This window comes from Mobula hypostoma, chromosome 11, assembly GCF_963921235.1.
Source record: "Mobula hypostoma chromosome 11, sMobHyp1.1, whole genome shotgun sequence".
Classification (NCBI taxonomy): Eukaryota; Metazoa; Chordata; class Chondrichthyes; order Myliobatiformes; family Myliobatidae; genus Mobula; species Mobula hypostoma.
In genome coordinates this window covers 22,666,696-22,685,075 of record NC_086107.1, presented here as the reverse complement: position 1 = coordinate 22,685,075, position 18,380 = coordinate 22,666,696, and the positions used below count along the sequence as shown (strand labels likewise).

Genomic DNA, 18,380 nt, shown 5'->3' with positions numbered 1-18,380 from the left:
GCTGTGGTGTGACTATTGATATATGTACTGTATGCACATCACAATTTACATTGGTCAAGAAAAGGTTGTTGCTGCATCATGCAAAACCATTTGTCTTAACACCACTCTTAAAGCAGGAAATGGAGGTCAGATATTGAACCAAATCAGGAATAAGAAGATCGTACAAAGAGAGCGAGAGTTTTAAATGTAAACATTCCTGCACTCAATATTATGTATGAATTGTATCAGGGCAGAACGTCCCATCTAACAATATCTAACTACTCTGATGATATCAAAGAAAAATACTGATGCAAGGCAAGGTCACTTAAAATGAACATTTCACTGCTGTTTGTTGCACCATGGCAAGTTACACTATGAACAAACTATAGATTTTTGAGGCACTCTGTTTATTAATTCTGTATTTTTCCTTTATCCTGTTTGGTTATGTTTTTGGATTTGAGGCAGTATACATCTATACTATTTCTCATATATTGTGCATTGTTTACAGTTATATAGAGCTGCCTGAATTTGATGCTTCACACACTGGTATGTAGAAAATATCTAGAATATGAATAGATAAATGGATGCACGTTTATAGTGCTCAATAGAAATCATGATCTGTCTTCTGCACAGTTGGAAGAAATGTGAAAAAGGATATCAAAATTCTTATTTCCTGCTTAACGCAATGCAGCCTTCTATGTCCTCTAAAAACTGACAGAGAAATACATCTCCGTACATGTACCAAACTTCATAGGAACCAGAAGATACTACAACAGCATTGTGTAGTGATTTAGTCAACACTACTTAGAGATGTTGCAGGTCATTAAACAATCACAATTACACATTTTCCTACTGAAAACAAAGGCACAATAGAAATGAGGAACACAAATGAAATGCTTTTGAATAATAATTTTAAAAATTAAAGGGCAACTATATTTTGTGGGCTTATTTTCATAACCAATGTGCCACTTTACCAAAGGCCATTTCAGCTTTAGCAAAAGAATACACAGCTAAAATCCTGGTCAAGGTTAAGGATTTTTGACCAGCTGCACACCAAACACATCTGAAGAATGAGCACAATTTGTTAGTAGTCGACAGCAGTGATCCAGTACAGGCCCTGCAAACCAGTTTGTAATTCTGCTCACCATCAGTCCTTTTGGGATCAGGCTTCCCATGGCAGGCTTAGAAAGGAAATGGTCAAGAGCAGGGACACGTGGGGAAAAAACCTAAAGGAACAGAGAAGTCGCTTGCAAATAAACTTCATCCTTCGATAAAGATGGAACATCGAATTCTGATCAGTGAGCTTAAACTAATTTGTGCAGAGTAACGTAAATAAAATGAACACCAAATGATTTCCAAAGGGCGTCCTCAACAACCTGCCTTCTGGACTTAAAATCCAAACATGGACTGAGCATTCAACTTTTTTTTCCTTTTGAAAGCATGCAATCGAGGTCTTTATAATTATAAAAGTTTTTTATATATACATAATACACATATTTATAATACACATTATTTTATATATATATATAATAAAAACTTGCAAGAACTTGTGCAGCATAGCTGGCATCTCCATCTTCTGTAGCAGTGCAGTCCATTTTAAGTATCTGTTCGGTGGTTGCATTGGTCATGCTAAGGCCATTCATGGTATCTTTTGCCACTCTTTTTCCGTTCCTTTTGCAGGTGTTCCAACTCTGCCTCGTACATCATTTCCTGTACCAAGTATTTCTCTCGACGCATTCGGTCACACAAGTCTTTAGGCATATCTGGGATTAGGTAAGCTATGAAGGTCTTGAAGCCAAACACAAAATGCTGAAATAAAACAGAAATCAAAAGTTTGACACCTGCTTTATCATGTGCTCCTTTACATAATCTTAACACCTTGTTCCGATGTCAATTTGGTTTTGCCTTTCCAACTTTGCTTTACCTTCTCAAATTTACACGCACCATCAAGCGCTTGAGATACCGCATGATGCCGCCTTCAAACAAGAGTTTAGAGTCTATCCTAACACATTTCAATTGCTATCAACATATAACCTGTAGCACCAGAGGTCTCAACAAACAAGACCACTGTTATACTAAGATAAGGAATACCTACTGTTCCACGTCCTGACCATATTTCAGGAAATCTGATTCCTTGGCTGTATTCTCCGACCTGCATACAGGCAGAAGCTAAAGAGTAAAGCTCCAGAGATTAGGACAACAGTGAAGTGGTTGCTGGAGGCAGAGGAGTGGCTGTGGGATTGCTTCCAATTGGTGGACTGGGCCATGTTCAAGCACTCATCTGTGGATCTGAATGAACACACCATGGGTGTCGTGGACTTTATTAATGTGTGTGTCTCCGCGAAATCATTCAGAGTCTTCTCCAGCCAGAAGCCCTAGATGAACAATAAGATTCACACTCTGCTGAGGGCCAGATCACAGGTTTTTAAATCTGGTAACCAAGAAAATAACAAGAGGTCTAGATATGATGTCTCGAAAGCCATCTCATGGGCAAAGTGGCAATACCGGACTAAACTAGAGTTAATGAAGGATGCTTAACAGTTGTAGCAGTGCTTGAATGTTATCACCTCCTATAAAGTTAAATAAAGCAATATAGGTGACAACAGGGCTTCGCTTCCAAATGAGCTTAATGGCTTCCATGCTCACTTCGACTGTAAAAACATGGAGGAACAAGCTCCTGCCGCCCCCAGTGATCCTGTGATTTCAGTCTCTGAGGCCGACATGCAAGCAGCCTTCCGGAGGGTGAAACCCGTGGACAGCATCCGGCCCAGACCTGGTACCTGGTCAAGTACTAAACACCTGTGCTGACCAAATGACTGGAGTGTTCACAGAGGTCTTTAACCTCTCACTTTGGTACAGGAGCCTCAGGAACAGTTATTACCCCTTAACCATCAGGCTTTTGAACCAAAGGGGATAACTTCACTCCTCACATCATAATTTAAATATTCCTGCAACTTTGGACTCACTATCAAGGACTCTTCAACACATGTTCTCAATATTTATTATTTATTATTATTTAGTTTTCTTTGAATTTGAACAGTTGGTTGTCTTTTGCAAACTGGTTGAACACCCAAGTTATGTAGTCTTTCATTGATTCTATTTTAGTTATTATTCTATTATGGATTTATTGAGTATGCCCACAGGAAAATGAATCACAGGGTTGAATATGGTGACATAAGTGTTCTTGATAATAAATTTACTTTGAACTTTTAAGGTGCATATTCAGTTTCCAGCTTCTTGGTGCTCTAGCCCTTGGATTACATGATGTAAATGCTTAGTTATTCAAACTAAAAATATGTTTGAGTGTATCAAGGAATATCTCTTTTCTTGGCAGATTGCCCAACTTGCCAAAAAGGATATCAGTCTAGTGTGATATCTCCATTTTGTACAGCATGTGTGTGTAAAGAATAATACTTGAGTTAAGTTATTGAGATTTACAATACTGGGACCCCATCTTCTGGTAATGCACTTTCAGTCCCATTCTCACTTTCTACCACACCCCATCTTCAAACTTGAACTAAATCTCAAAGGTGGTTAGCACAAAGTCCACAGAAAGCTCCTGGAGGAGAACTTGGAGCATTTTCAGGAATTTACAACATAGAACATTACAGCACAGTACAGGCCTGTTGGCCTATGATGTTGTGCCACATTTTTATTCCACACTAAGATCAATCTAATCCTTCCCTCCTACATATCCCTCCATTTTTCTTTCTCTTAAATGTTCCCAATGTATCTGCCTCTATCACTAGCCCAGCAGGCATTCAGCACACCCACCACTCTCTTTAAAACAACCTATATATCCCCTCTATACTTTCTTCCAAGCATCTTAAAATTATGTTCCCTGGTATTAGTGATTTACACCTTGTGAAAGTCTCTGGCTATCCCCTCTATCTATGTCCCTTATCATCCTGTACACATCTGTCAAGTCACCTCTCATCCTCCTTCACTCCAATGGAATTCCTGGAAATCCACATGGAGTTTCTTCCGTGCAGCAGAGTCATGATCAAAAATTGAATGCCAATATGAACTGAATGGTACCCCGCATATTACTGCAGCAGCATGCAATAACAACAGAATGTGGTTTTGGCACTGCTTTTAAATAGTAACATTCCTAATACTTAGTTAAAGCTAACCAAGCTAAGCATCATGATGATTTCATTAGTACATTTTAGGGTTGGTCACACTCAGTTTAAAGGTTTGTGATACTCATTAGAAGTGCTAATAAAGATATAATTGCTAATTAATTCTCAGGCTTGATGATGAAGGAAATTAGAAAAAGGACTCCAGTATTATTCAACACCTACACACATTTCCATTCCATAAGATGCAGACATCTCCGAGTGTGGTCTCACCAACATCTTGTACAGTTGTAACATGATATCCTAACCGCTGTACTCAGTGCCCTGACTGATGAAGGCAATTGTGCCAAATGTTCACCACCTTGTTTAGTAGCGTTGCCGTAGCTGCCTGTGCTCATAGGTTTGTCTGTCCTACAATTCTTTCCAAGTTGCTACTTCAGTGTGCAAGTCCTGCCCTGTGCACTTGCCCAAGTTAAATTCCTTGGCACACTTCCCCAGTTCATCTGGTTCCTGTTATAGTCTTAGAAAACCTTCATCGCTATCCACTACACCTCCACTCACAAACTTGTTCATGTTAATAACATTGCCATACAAATTGTTGATACAGATGAGAAGCAATAATGGACCAGAACCAGTCCCTGTGGCATACCACTAGTCTCAGGCCTCGAGTCTAACTAAAAACCCTCAACTACTACTCCCTGACTCTTTCCACTAAGCCAATTTCATATTCAATATGAGAAAGATTAATTAATTCCCATTCTTTGCTTTCTGTCTGTTAACTGATTCTCATTCTATGATGAATATTTTATCTGATTTTCTACCCTATCGCAGGGTTTCTCAACTGGGGTTCAGTGAGAGGTCACTAGGGGTACTGTGAGAGATCGTGATTTAAATAAAAAGATTGTTTCTTGAACTTCGAGCAACATTCAGTGGTGGGCAGTGATCGAGCAGCTCCGTTAGCAATCTCACTAGCGGTCTCTCAGCCCAGGATGGCCGTGCACAGTCGGACCATGTTTATTTGGTTGAGTCCATTCTCAGCTTCTGACGCAAGATATGGAAGGCCATTGAAAATTGGTGAGCGCAATAGTGCACAAAGGGGAGGACGGTAGGCTGATGAGGAGCGTGAAGTACATTTTCTGAGCATTGAATGGACTCATCCAACTTGGGCTGTGATATCAGCCTCTTCCTCCCAAATTACCTCCCCTTACTGACTGACTTATGGGAGCAAACAAACTCTATCAGCTTGAGAGTGAGGAAGGATATCAAAAAGTCTTGAGTCTTATTGAAAATCACCTGGAAGAACTGCTGAACAAAATTGCAAAGTATTTTTCCTCTCTTTCAACACAAGTGTATGACTGGGTGAGGGACACTTTTCCTAAATCTTCTGCTCAGCCTGAGAACTTGACCTTGAGAGAAGAGAAAGAGCTTTGTCAGCTGCAGGCTGATTGTGCACTCAAGATGAGACTTACTGACCTGCCCCTGGACAAGTTCTGGATTTCTGTGAAAGAAGAACATCCTGCCACTCATAGGAAAACAATGAACATTTTGCTGCAGTTTTCTACTTTATACATGTGTGAGCAAGCCTTTTCTTGTTTAACAAGCATCAAGAGCAAGGATAGAAATCACCTCATTTCAGTTGAAGGTGAAATCTGTTGTGTACCTATCTCACAATCGACTCAGAATTGAGCATTTGTGCAGCAAAAAATAAGCTCAGGTTTCACATGCTAAGCCTATATTTGAGCTTGATCATGTCACTTAGTAAGGAAATATTTTTTCAGTCTTGTACAAAACTGGGTCTCAGGCTATATCTTTATTCATACTGCTTTAGCTTATGGTTTTTAGTAACTTTAATATTGTCAATAAGTTTTCATGTTGTAAATAGCATTAATTAAAATCAATTTAGAACCTTTATTTAAATTAAGCCGCTGTAAGAAGAGATGGAGAAGTGAGTCAGTTTATGAAAATCAAGAGGGGCATTGGACAAGGGTGTGCTTTCCACCCTGATTTATTTAATGTGTACAGTGAAACAATATTACAAAAAATAAGAGACATCTTGAGAATCAAAGTTGGCGGTGAAAACATCAATAATTTCAGATATGCGGATGACACTGTTAATTGCAAGTACGGAGGAAGAACTACAAAACTTAATTGATATAGTTGTTGAAGAAAGTGCAAAAATGGGTCTATCTATCAATCACAAAAAGACAGAATGTATGGTGATATCCAAAAAGAAGGAGAATCCTATCTGCAAGCTGTGAATAAATGGGGAAGACATAAAACAAATACAGAAATTTTGCTGCTTAGGAAGCTGGGTGACATTAGATGGCAGGTGCGACATGGGCATCAAAAGAAGAATAGGGATGGCAAAAGATACCTTTACGAGAATGAAGAGTATACAGACCAATACTAAACTAGGAATGACAACCGGCCTCAGAGTACTGAAATGTTACGTTTATCCAGTTATATTATAGGCTCAGAATGTTGGACAATATTTAGTAACATGAGGAAAGGAATTGAAGCAGTAGAGATGTGGTTTTTGAGGAGGATGCAAAGAATATCATGGACGAAATGAATATCTAACGAGGACGTCATGGAAAGAGCAAACACAAAAAGAGAAATAATGTATGAGATCATGAAAAGGCAATGTAACTTCATTGGACGTGTGATTAGGAAAGTGGAGTTAGAATGCATGGTAATTATGGGAAAGATTGAAGGGAAGAAAGCAAGAGGAAGACAAAGACAAATGATGATGGAGACAGCAGCCAGAGAACTGGAAATGAATACCAATGAATTGATCCACTTGACCCAAAACAGGAGTGTGTGGACCATGGCAGTCAAAGTTCAAACTGGGCACGGCACCTGATGATGATAATGATTTAAATTAAATCTACTGAGCCTATCTTTAGAAAAATTAAATCCCATTTTGGCTTAAGCCAGTTATTTAACAAATATTATACTTTTCTGATTAATTTTTATAATTTATGAAAGGAAAATAAGAAATTAATTTCAAGAGAGGTAAGCTAAGCTTAACTACCTGTTTTATTTCAAGAAAGGTTGGTTAAACATTCATCCTCTGCTCAAAAGAGCATTGATAATTATTTTTGGATTATTATATCTACAACTTATTGAATTGACTTTATTTCTTACATCCTTCACATACATGAGGAGTAAAAATTTTTATGTTACGTCTCTGTCTGAATGTGCAATGTGCAAATTATAGTCATTTGTAATTAATAGTATGTACAGTAAGATATACAACAAAACAGTCAATATAGCTTAGAAATACAGTTGTAACAGCATGAATTAATCAGTCTGATAGCCCAGTGGAAGAAGCTGTCCCGGAGTCTGTTGGTCCTGGCTTTAATGCTGTAGTACCTTTTCCTGGATGGTAGCAGCTGGAACAGTTTGTAGTTCGGGTGACACCCCGACCTGTCACTGTAAATGTCCTGCATAGTGGGAGTTCACATCCACAGATGCGCTGGGCTGTCTGCACCACTCTCTGCAGAGTCCTGCGATTGAGGGAAGTTCAGCTCCCATACCAGGCAGTAATGCAGCCAGTCAGGATGCTCTCAATTGTGCTCCTGTAGAAATTCTTAGGATTTGGGGACTCATGCTGAACTTCTTCAACTGTCTGAGGTGAAAGAGGGGCTGTTTTGCTTTTTCAACCACACGGCTGCTATGTACAGACCAAGTGAGCTCCTCGGTGATGTGTATACTGAGGAACTTAAAGCTGTTCACCCTCTCAACCCCAGATCCGTTGATGTCAATAAGGGCTAGCTTGACTCCATTCTTGCTGTAGTCCTCGATCAGCTCCTTTGTTTTTGCGACACTGAGGGAGAAGTTGTTTTCTTGACACCGTTGAGTCAGAGTGGTGACTTGTTCTCTGTAGGCTACCTCATTATTATTTGACATAATGTAGTATCATCTGCAAATTTAATTAGCAGATTGGAGCTGTGGGTGGTGACACTCATGGGTATACAGAGAGAAAAGGAGGGGGGTTTAGGACACAACCCTGTGGGCCTCCTGTGTTGAGGGTCAGACGGGTAGAGGTGAGGGAGCCCACTCTTACCACCTGCCGGCGATCTGACAGGAACTCCAGCAGGCAGGGTGAAGGCTGAGGTCTCTGAGCTTCTTGCCAAGCCTGGAGGGAATTATGGCATCCAATGCTGAACTGTAGTTCACTGATCACACTAATGTGCCGTGAACTGCCAATATAATTTTTACGCAGGGGTTCCCTGAGACCTGAAAATTATTTCAAGGGTTCCTTCGGGGCAAAAAGGTTGAGAAAGGCTGCCCTATCATCTTGTTAACAATATCCTGTGTAGGACCTCATGGAAAACCTTTTCAAAAATCTGATACAAATAGCAAAAAATGTCTCCAAAAATAATGATCATTGCTTTCTGTTCATTCCCACAATAATTTCTTTTGCTTACTCATATTGTCCCGGAAGCGCTTTCTATGTGACCTGTGTTTGCATTAGAAATACTAAATAATGCTTCATGTGGAACAATGTCATGTATTTGCTTGTAAAATGGTGTCTTTAGCTTCAAGGGTGCTAGTTTGTTTGAAGAGTCCCATGATCCATTGTTCTCTGAGTTGAAAAATTGTCTATAGAGCCAGTCTTCAGAGGCCCTTGGAATATAATAAAATCCTGTTGGGCTGTGAGGACCTCTTGAATTCCTGTACAAACCCTTACTTACAAGGTCACAAGAAATCCCACCTATTCTACTGGCAAACATGAAAATAAACAAAATCAACTGTGAAAGGTCCGGCCCATGATGATTTCACACAGTTAATATTATCATAAAACCATATGACACAGGAGCAGAATTGGCCCATCGGGTCTGCTCTGCGATTCGATCATGACTGATTTATTTTCCCACTCAGCCCTATTCTCCTGCCAACCTTGAGGACGCCTCCAAAAGCGATACGTCAAAAAGGCGGCATGCATCATTAAGGGCCCCCATCACCAAGGTGTCTACAATCAAGAAGGAGGTACAAGAGCCTGAAGATACATACTCAGTGTTTCAGGAAAAGCTTCTTCCCCTCCACAATCAGATTTTTCTGATTGGACAATGAATCTGTATGTTTGTGCGTGTGTGTGTGTGTGATTATATACATATATAAAATCTTATTCTAATTTATAGTTTTTTTATTGTGTATTACAATGTACGGCTGCCATAAAAACAAATTTCACGACATATGCCAGTGATACTAAACCTGATTCTAATTCTATTCCTGGACCCCTACTTCAGGAAATGTCCTCTGTACGTTCACTCTATCTAGGCCCTTTATCACCACCAAAGCATTAACTAAATTTGATTTAATGAATTACAGTGTTACATGAACACTAAAACATCAAATCAATGTGAAACTTATGAACATGGCACATACCATTGGCACAGTGAAAAAGATTATTAGCTTGTGATTTAAAAACGGGTGTAATTGCAACATACCACTGAATGAACGTGATATGGAGGGACCAAACTACAGGCTCTCTATTCTTTAGTAATTGTTTTGATTCTCTTTCGTGTTCTCAGAATATTTAATCATTCTTAATGTAAATACTTGCACCAAGGGGATTTGAGTTAAATCCTCAGCATTAGTACAAAAAGCATTAGGATGTATTAGCAAAGCAGCTGTTATTTCACCATTTCTTGCCCTGAAGAAAAAGTCACTGGTAACAATTGGCAACCAAATTAAAAACCCAAACTTGAAGTTTTTGTTCAGCTGGAACCTGTGTTACGGAGGTATCCCAACATATTTTATCCTTAATTGGCAAAGTAAAGATGGAGAACAATACTTAATGTCTTGTACAATTAGAATCTCATCAATTCCTGCTGAGAGCCAGGACCAGTGTCATAGAAGTGAATTATTTTCAAACTAGAAGGGCAAACCCTCACCTCTCAATTAGTTTCCAGAATATTTATTCATGTATTTTAAAAATTTAGCAATACAGTATGGAATAGGCCCTTCTGGCCCTTCAAGTCATGTCTCGACAAACCCAATTAACTCTAACCTAATCACGGGACAAATTACAATAAGCCTACTCAACACATCCTTGGACTGTGGGAGTAAACTGGAGGACTTGGAGGAAATCCACGCATTCAACGTGGAAGAAGTTCAGAGACCCCTTACAGAATGGCACTAGAATTGAATTTCGAGCTCTGGAACAGCCTAAGCTGTAATAGCGTCACGCGAACTGCTACGCTACCCTGGCACCCACACTGCGACTTATTGCTTACATTTTTCCATACGCTAATGGAACTATACACCAGTGATTACAGAGGATTACTTTATAAGCTGTTATTCCATCCATATTTATCAATTATAATAAAATTGTAACAGGTGGCCATGTTAGAATTAAACTCTCTGAAATCTAATTAATTATTTTTAACTCATTATTACACAATCCTTAACAAATATTCAATCAACTGTACTTCTGCACAAAGCTCCTTCAGAAGATGGTGTTGCCAATGAAGTGTAATAGAACAAAATATTGTATAGAATAAGCAAGTTAGGTGTAGTTGAGGAAATGATTATGAAGGTTCTCGGTTATCCAGGTCACTGTATATCAAGCAGTAGTAAATCAAGGAAACTGAACTTGCTGTGTTGTCTAGAAGGTGCTTCGCCACTCATCCGAGAGGTTTCTTCAGTTCGAATCCATGGAGGGTAGTTTTCAGGCTTATAAACTCTGTGAGTTGTTTAAAGGCATAGCAATCACATGAGGATCATTAAGAGTCATAGAGGTTATGTGAGGGTCAATAGTCTTATCTTTGCATGAAAACCCATCCCTGAACAGAGGGTTGGGGTACGACACCACCTATCAGCTATTTACAGTGCAACCTCTACCCTTGCGTCTCCACAACAGTTCACACCTCCATTCATATCAAAGGTAAGACTAATGACCTTCTCTATGACTCTTAACAACCCTCATGTGATAGCTATACCTTTAAACAACTCAGAGTTTATAAACAGGAAAACTACCCACCATGGATTAGAACTGAAGAACTCTCTCGGATGAGTGGCGAAACATCTTTTAGATAGAAGGGGGAGGAAGACAAAATGAATACAGATCCCGCGAGAGAAATTAAAATCAATAACTTGGGACAGTTTTATTCACCATTTTGAAAAGCAACGACTAATAAAATATCAATAGTGATTTGGTAAGGAAAAACTGCATGACACCAAATCTGTCATTCAACTTACTCCTCCCCCATTCTTTCTTCTATTGACCTCAACAGAATGAAAAGTTGGTAAAAACAGACAGAAGAATAGTTGAAATAGAGAAAGTAGCCTTGAACCAGTAAGATCATGGCAGCCATAATACCAAAATATAGGAGCAGAAGTAGGCCCATCGAGTCTGCTCCGTCATTCAATCATGGGCTGATTCAATACTCCCAGTCATCCCCAGTCCCCTGCCTTCTCTCCATAGCAACATAACAACTTCAACATGCACCAGCCGAAACCCTTATCTCACTGTCCATAGTATCCAAAAATCCACTGATGTCAGTTTAGAATACTTTCAGCAACTGAGTTGTCACCTACTCTGATAGAGAACATTTACAACCCTCTGGAGGTAGGGCATTATTCTCCTTGTTTGAGTATTCTAGAGCAGACAGCATTATGCAATCTACAATGGAAAGGAAATCTAGTGTGTTTGCTGGGCTGTGAGTGAGGAATGCCAGCTGCAAAATCTTTAAAAAATCTTACAAAATTTGACACTAATTCTGCACAAAAGGCCTCAGAGTATCAGTTCTGTTAAAATACAGCTTAAAATAAAGCTGCTGACAAAAATATACTTATATGTACAGAGGAATATCAGAACACGGAGAAAGAAAAATAACATGGTTGCATCTAGATTTTCTGCTACCACCTCAATTGATTTAATAATTATTATAGATTCCATAATTCTAAATCAAGCCTGATGGAAAAGCAGGAATTTTTCATGCTGTTATATTGACTATCAAAAAGCATTTGATTCAGTCCCACATTCATGGTTAATAGAAGTTACTAACACAGGCACAATCAAGTGGCAAACATCATTCACCAAAATCTTGCTTTAAAATACAAACTCATAAAAGTCACTGTACCTTAATATAAATACAAGCCTGATCCAGTTTTAGAGTTAGAGTCTGACAATTTATATTATGACCAATCCATTTTTACAGAAAGGACAATCCATAATAACTCTCTCAATATAATATTACAGGATAAACAAGCAAGAACAACTTACATTGTAGATAAAGCCATAACATACAGAAATCAGTAAGAGAAAAAGACCAGAAATATGCTGAATTTAAATAGGAAATTGAAAGACTATGGAACATGAACAAGCTATACATTGTCCCAATAGAAATATCTACAACTGGTATCATCCCAAAGTCACCACACAATAGCATTAAACAATTAGGCCTACACAGCAGTACTTAAGTAAATCTTCGGAATGCCACAATACTAAACAGCACAAGAATAGTCCAAAAGTTCAATGGAAGGGGAGGGAACATCGACTCAGACCATGAGAGGCCTGCGTCGGGCATTTTCATGCCTTACAAGGCACCGATTGGAAGTCTGTGTGGGGCGCCACTCCTCGCACAGACTAGAGCAATGTGTGATTAAGTGCCTTGCTCAAGGACACAAACACGCTGCCACAGCTGAGGCTCGAACTAGTGACCTTCAAATCACTAGACGAATGCCTTAACCACTTGGCCACATGCCCAAAAGTTCAAAAGTTCCATTTAATATCACAAAAATGTATACAATATACATTCTGAAATTCTTGTTCTTCGCTGACATCCATGGAGGAGATCTTATAGAATCATATAAAATTATGAAAGGGATAGATTAGAGGCAGGAAAGTTGTTTCCACTGGTAGGTGAGACTAAAACTAGGGGATATAGCCTCGAGATTCGGGGAAGTAAATTTAGGATGGAGATGAGGAGGAACTGCTTTTCCCAGAGAGTAGTGAATCTGTGGAATTCTCTGCCGAATGAAGCAGTGGAGGCTACCTCAGTAAGTATATTTAAGACAAGGTTGGATAGATTCTTGCATAGTTGGGGAATTGAAGGTTATAAGGAAAAGGCAGGTAGATGAAGATGAGTCCATGGCCAGATCAGCTATGATTTTATTGTATGGTGGAGCAGGCTACTCATGCTCCTATTTCATATGTTATGTTCTATAGAAGAAGAGTGCCCCAAAGAATGAATGACTGTAAAAATGTTAGAGCCCCAAAGTCCCCACTGCCCCCCAATGCAGAAGCAGCAGCAAAGCACTGACCCTACCCCACCCTCTTCCACAAAAAAAAAGCATCAGTGCATTTCCCTCACCAAGCAAGCAATAACAAAGCCCCCAATAAAGACCATGATCTGCTGTGCAACACAAACTAATTATTCACCTGACAATTCAACATGCCACAGGCTCTCTCTCTCTCTCTCTCTCTCTCTAATAAAGGGAAAAAGAGGTGCTCCCTTTCACAGCGGGAGGGGAGGCAAAACAAAATAACTCGCCGATTTATGGTGATAAAAATTCATAGGAATTGAGAAATGAGTGCGCTTGGCTATGCCTGTGCCTCAGGTTTTAGCATCTTGAGCTGCCAAAGAAAATCAAAATATATCAATAATAGTAATGATTATTATTATTAATAATTAGTGCTCAGACGCATGGACTCGGAGGACAGGTAAGGAGCCGGAGCTTGGTCTTGGGATCTGGCATGCTTGGACATAATTGCAGGGAGAGGACATCCATTGGGACGTAGTTGCAGGGAGAGGACATCCATTGGTGTAAAATCAACTGTGACCCCGGTGGTGCTCTAGTCAGTGCCTGTTTTCTATGTTAGGGGTGGCTGAAACTACACCCTGGCTGTAGGTATAAAAGCAATACCCTTTCGATTTATCAGTGGAGAAACGTCTACAGAATAGAGTGATTCGGCCGCTGCCTGGGGATCGCCAGGACATGCCTGGAGCTACCGCTGGGCATGACAGTAAGCAAACCGCTGGTGGTGCACTACTGAATAGGCGGGCAGGCACTGGGAAACCCAGAAAAGATACAACCAAGATTCAAAGTAGCCCACCACCGTCACAGGCAACAACATCTGCAAGTGTTTCTCAGGGGAGCAGTCAACTTACAACCGAGAATACTCAAGCAGATAAGAGAAGAAAGGCACACATGCAATGGTCATTACAAGTAAACACATTCATAATGCATGTATATTACTAAGCAATGGAACTTGAGACTGACATGACAGCGTACAGGGATATACCTCATCTACAGTTTATAGTGCAATATCGCTTCATTCAAGTAAATGCACAACAAATATCAGATCAATGTAGAGTGGCAATAATAATAGTAAAATTATTCAAACCCTTAGCAGTTCCTCAGGGCATTGTCAATCTTCAGCTGCTTTAGAAATGACTTTCCATCATAAGCTCAAAGGTAGGGATCTTTGCTAATTGGACAATGTTCTATTTTGTTTTTAATTTCTCAGAAAATGAAGCAGCTGATGCCTGCATGCAGAAAGACCTTGAAATGCCCAGGCATGAACTTCTAAATAACATAGAAAATTTATACTAAATGAGCTAGGTATTATTTCCAACTAAAGAGAGTCAAGAGCATCCCATTAACATTTATGAGTCCTCCACTATGAATATCGATGATCAGAAACTCGGATAAGCTAGCAATATAAACTCTGTAATTTTTACAGAAAGATAAGAGACCGAACTCCAAATCCTTTCTTTCATTTACAAGTCAGAACAATAATGGAATGCTCTCCATTTATCAGAATTAGTGCAGCTACAACTACATTTAGTGTTTAATGCAATCCAGGCTAAAGAGGCAAATTGACTGGTTGCCTAGCCACTAAATTAAACTTACATTGCTTTTATCACTGGTGCAATGTGACTGCAGGGTACCACATCTACAAAATGCACTGTTATTCACCAAGCCTAAGTTGTCTTCTGCCGTCACGATCAGTAGGCATGTCGAAACACCAACTTGAAGTTGTACACTATCCTGATGTGAAAATTGCCCCTGTACCATCAGGCCCTTCAGCAAAAGGGAATAACTACACTCAGTCTATTTCTGGTGTTCCCACAACCAGTGGTCTCACTTGAAAGACTCTTTATCTTTTTATTTCATGCTCTCATTATTTATTGCTATTTATTTACATTTTCATTTGCACAGTTTGTTCTTCATTGATCCTCTTTACAGTTCTGTTCTATAGATTAGCTGAGTATGCCTGCAGGAAAACGAATCCCAGGATTATATGTGGTGATATGTATGTACTCTGATAATAAATTTAGTTTGAACTTTGAACATTTCCACATCCTTCATTAAATCCTGGAACTTCAAACAAACTCTATTGAAGAACTTTCAGCAGGAAGTCCGGGGCAGTTCAAGGTGGCTCCTTAAGGGCAATCCAGGATAGGCAATAAATGTAGGGCTTCGCACTAATAAATAAGTCAATTTAAAAAGAAAATACTAACAACTAGTATCAGATGAGGGAACTGGCAGCATTTTGCAAGTCATCCTGTCCCCAAAATACACTATTCTGGACACACAATCAACCTCATACACCACATCCAGAGAAATGTTACACGTTTTAAATAGTAATTCACATACATTTCTCAGAGAAAATTCCTTTTCACATGGCGAAGGTAGGCAGAGAATTGAACAACTGACCTCAAACACAATGATGAAAGCCAAACGTGCAGCCAGAACATGCCAGAATTGCAAGGTGACTTCATATCGATTGTGATCCCATGGAGGAGCCCTGTAGTCTCTGTACCTGCAAGTTAAAAGCTAGATAGAAATCTGAAGTTCCTACAAATGGCAACACAACCACTGTTGAGGGCAGATTATAACACATATGTTTCCATTTTGGATTCTGAGTAGCCCCAGTTAGGTTCTTGAATATTCACAATTAAAGTCAACCATCTTATTCCAAACTCCATAGGAGTCTGTGGAGATTCATCATCTAAAACTTTGACAAACTTCTACAGATGTGTTGTGGAGGGTGTATTGACTGGCTGCCTCACAGTGTGGTATGGAAACACCAATGCCTTTGAATGAAAAATCCTACAAAAATAGTGGGTTCAGTCCAGTACATCACGGGTAAAGCCTTCCCAACCATTGAGCACATCTACATGAAATGCTGCCATAGGAAAGCAGCATCCGTTGTCGGAGATCCTCACCACTCAGGTCTTGCTCTTTTTTTGCTGCTGCCCTCGTGTAGATGCTACAAGAGCCTCGCCTCAGGGCTCACAACACCAGTTTCAAGAACAGTTGAAACCATCAGGGTCCTGAAAAAAACTACTCTCCTTGCCCATCCTTTGAGATGTTCCCACAACCAATGATCTCACTTTAAGGACTCTTTATCTTGTTATTTCATGTTCTCGCTATATATTGTTATTTATTTATATTTGCATTTGCGCAGTTTGTTTTCTTCTGCACTCTAGCTGAACTTCCATTGATCCTGTTGCAATTATTATTCTATAGATTTGCTGACATGCTTGCAGAAAAATGAATTTCAGGGTTGTACATGGTGACATATACGTATTCCGATAATAAAATTCACTTTGAACTCCTGCACCTCTATTTTTTCCACATATATGGCTACGCTGTCATGGCAAGGGAGTTAAAACAAACTACTTCACAGAGAGCTGGTTAAGGGAGGCCAGCTCATTCATTGGAAGAAGAATTGGAATGACTATTTTTCCAAAGCTGTCCCCACAAATGAATTGAGATTTAAAAAAAGAACTTGGACAGTAAAGAGAAAAAGGAGAAAAAAAAACTGCATATAATCAAATTACAGAAAAATTAAAGATAGATCCTCAACATTAGGCCTTTTTCTAAATGAATCAAATAACTTGTGGAAATAAAAGCTCTCCATCTATAACACTTAGTATTTGTTGAGGTCCCACACAGGAAATTAGTGTGCAAACTTAAAGCACACAGTATTGGGGGTATGGTATTGATGTGGATAGAGAATTGGTTGGTAGACAGGAAGCAAAGAGTGGGAATAAACGGGACCTTTTCAGAATGGCAGGCAGTGACTAGTGGGGCACCGCAAGGCTCAGTGCTGGGACCCCGGTTGTTTACAATATATATTAATGACTTGGATGAGGGAATTAAATGCAGCATCTCCAAGTTTGCGGATGACACGAAGCTGGGCGGCAGTGTTAGCTGTGAGGAGGGTGCTAAGAGGATGCAGGGTGACTTGGATAGGTTGGGTGAGTGGGCAAATTCATGGCAGATGCAATTTAATGTGGATAAATGTGAGATTATCCACTTTGGTGGCAAGAACAGGAGAACAGATTATTATCTGAATGGTGACTGATTAGGAAAAGGGGAGGTGCAACGAGACCTGGGTGTCATTGTACACCAGTCATTGAAAGTGGGCGTGCATGTACAGCAGGAGGTGAAAAAGGCAAATGGTATGCTGGCATTCATAGCAAGAGGATTCGAGTACAGGAGCAGGGAGATACTACTGCAGTTGTACAAGGCCTTGGTGAGACCACACCTGGAGTATTGTGTGCAGTTTTGGTCCCCTAATCTGAGGAAAGACATTCTTGTCATAGAGGGGGTACAAAGAAGGTTCACCAGATTGATTCCTGGGATGGCAGGACTTTCATATGATGAAAGACTGGATTGACTAGGCTTATACTCTCTGGAATTTAGAAGATTGAGGGGGGATCTGATTGAAACGTAAAAAATTCTGAAGGGATTGGACAGGCTAGATGCTGGAAGATTGTTCCCGATGTTGGGGAAGTCCAGAACGAGGGGTCACAGTTTGAGGATAAAGGGGAAGCCTTTTAGGACCGAGATGAGGAAAAACTTCTTTACAGAGAGAGTGGTGAATCTGTGGAATTCTCTGCCACAGGAAACAGTTGAGGCCAGTTCATTGGCTATATTTAAGAGGGATTTAGATAAGGCCCTTGTGCCTAAAGGGATCGGGGGGTATGGAGAGAAGGCAGGTATAGGGTTCTGAGTTGGATGATCAGCCATGATCGTACTGAATGGCAGTGCAGGCTTGAAGGGCCGAATGGCCTACTCCTGCACCTATTTTCTATGTTTCTATGCTTCTATGAATAAGCTGTCTCAACATATCTCCATATCAGCTGGACAAACTAACACACGTCGCAGTCCATATCATTCTCTCACTGTATGCAATAAAGGCAATCTCAAGATTTTTAAAAATAGATTTCAACTTTTCTGCTATTTATCCATCCTAAAACTGCTGTAATAATCTCATCTGTAGCACTGTGTGAAAGCCATAGGCACAAAGGCTAGGGTCCCTAAGACTTTTGCAAAATACCATTGTACTTT

At 39.8% G+C, this 18,380-nt stretch overlaps 1 protein-coding gene across 1 annotated transcript in view; it reads right to left on the bottom strand.

The window, feature by feature from the left end:
• Window positions 1–1,061: 1,061 nt before the first annotated feature.
• ano3 (anoctamin 3) overlaps window positions 1,062–18,380 on the bottom strand; it is a 350,806-nt gene continuing 333,487 nt past the window's right edge. Inside the window, exons 26-27 of the mRNA XM_063063091.1 lie at window positions 15,735–15,840; window positions 1,062–1,788 (exon numbers count right to left, since the gene is read on the bottom strand). Of these exons, the coding sequence (XP_062919161.1) occupies window positions 1,609–1,788; window positions 15,735–15,840 (286 nt within the window). The 3' untranslated portion in view covers window positions 1,062–1,608. The remainder of the gene's footprint in view (window positions 1,789–15,734; window positions 15,841–18,380) is intronic.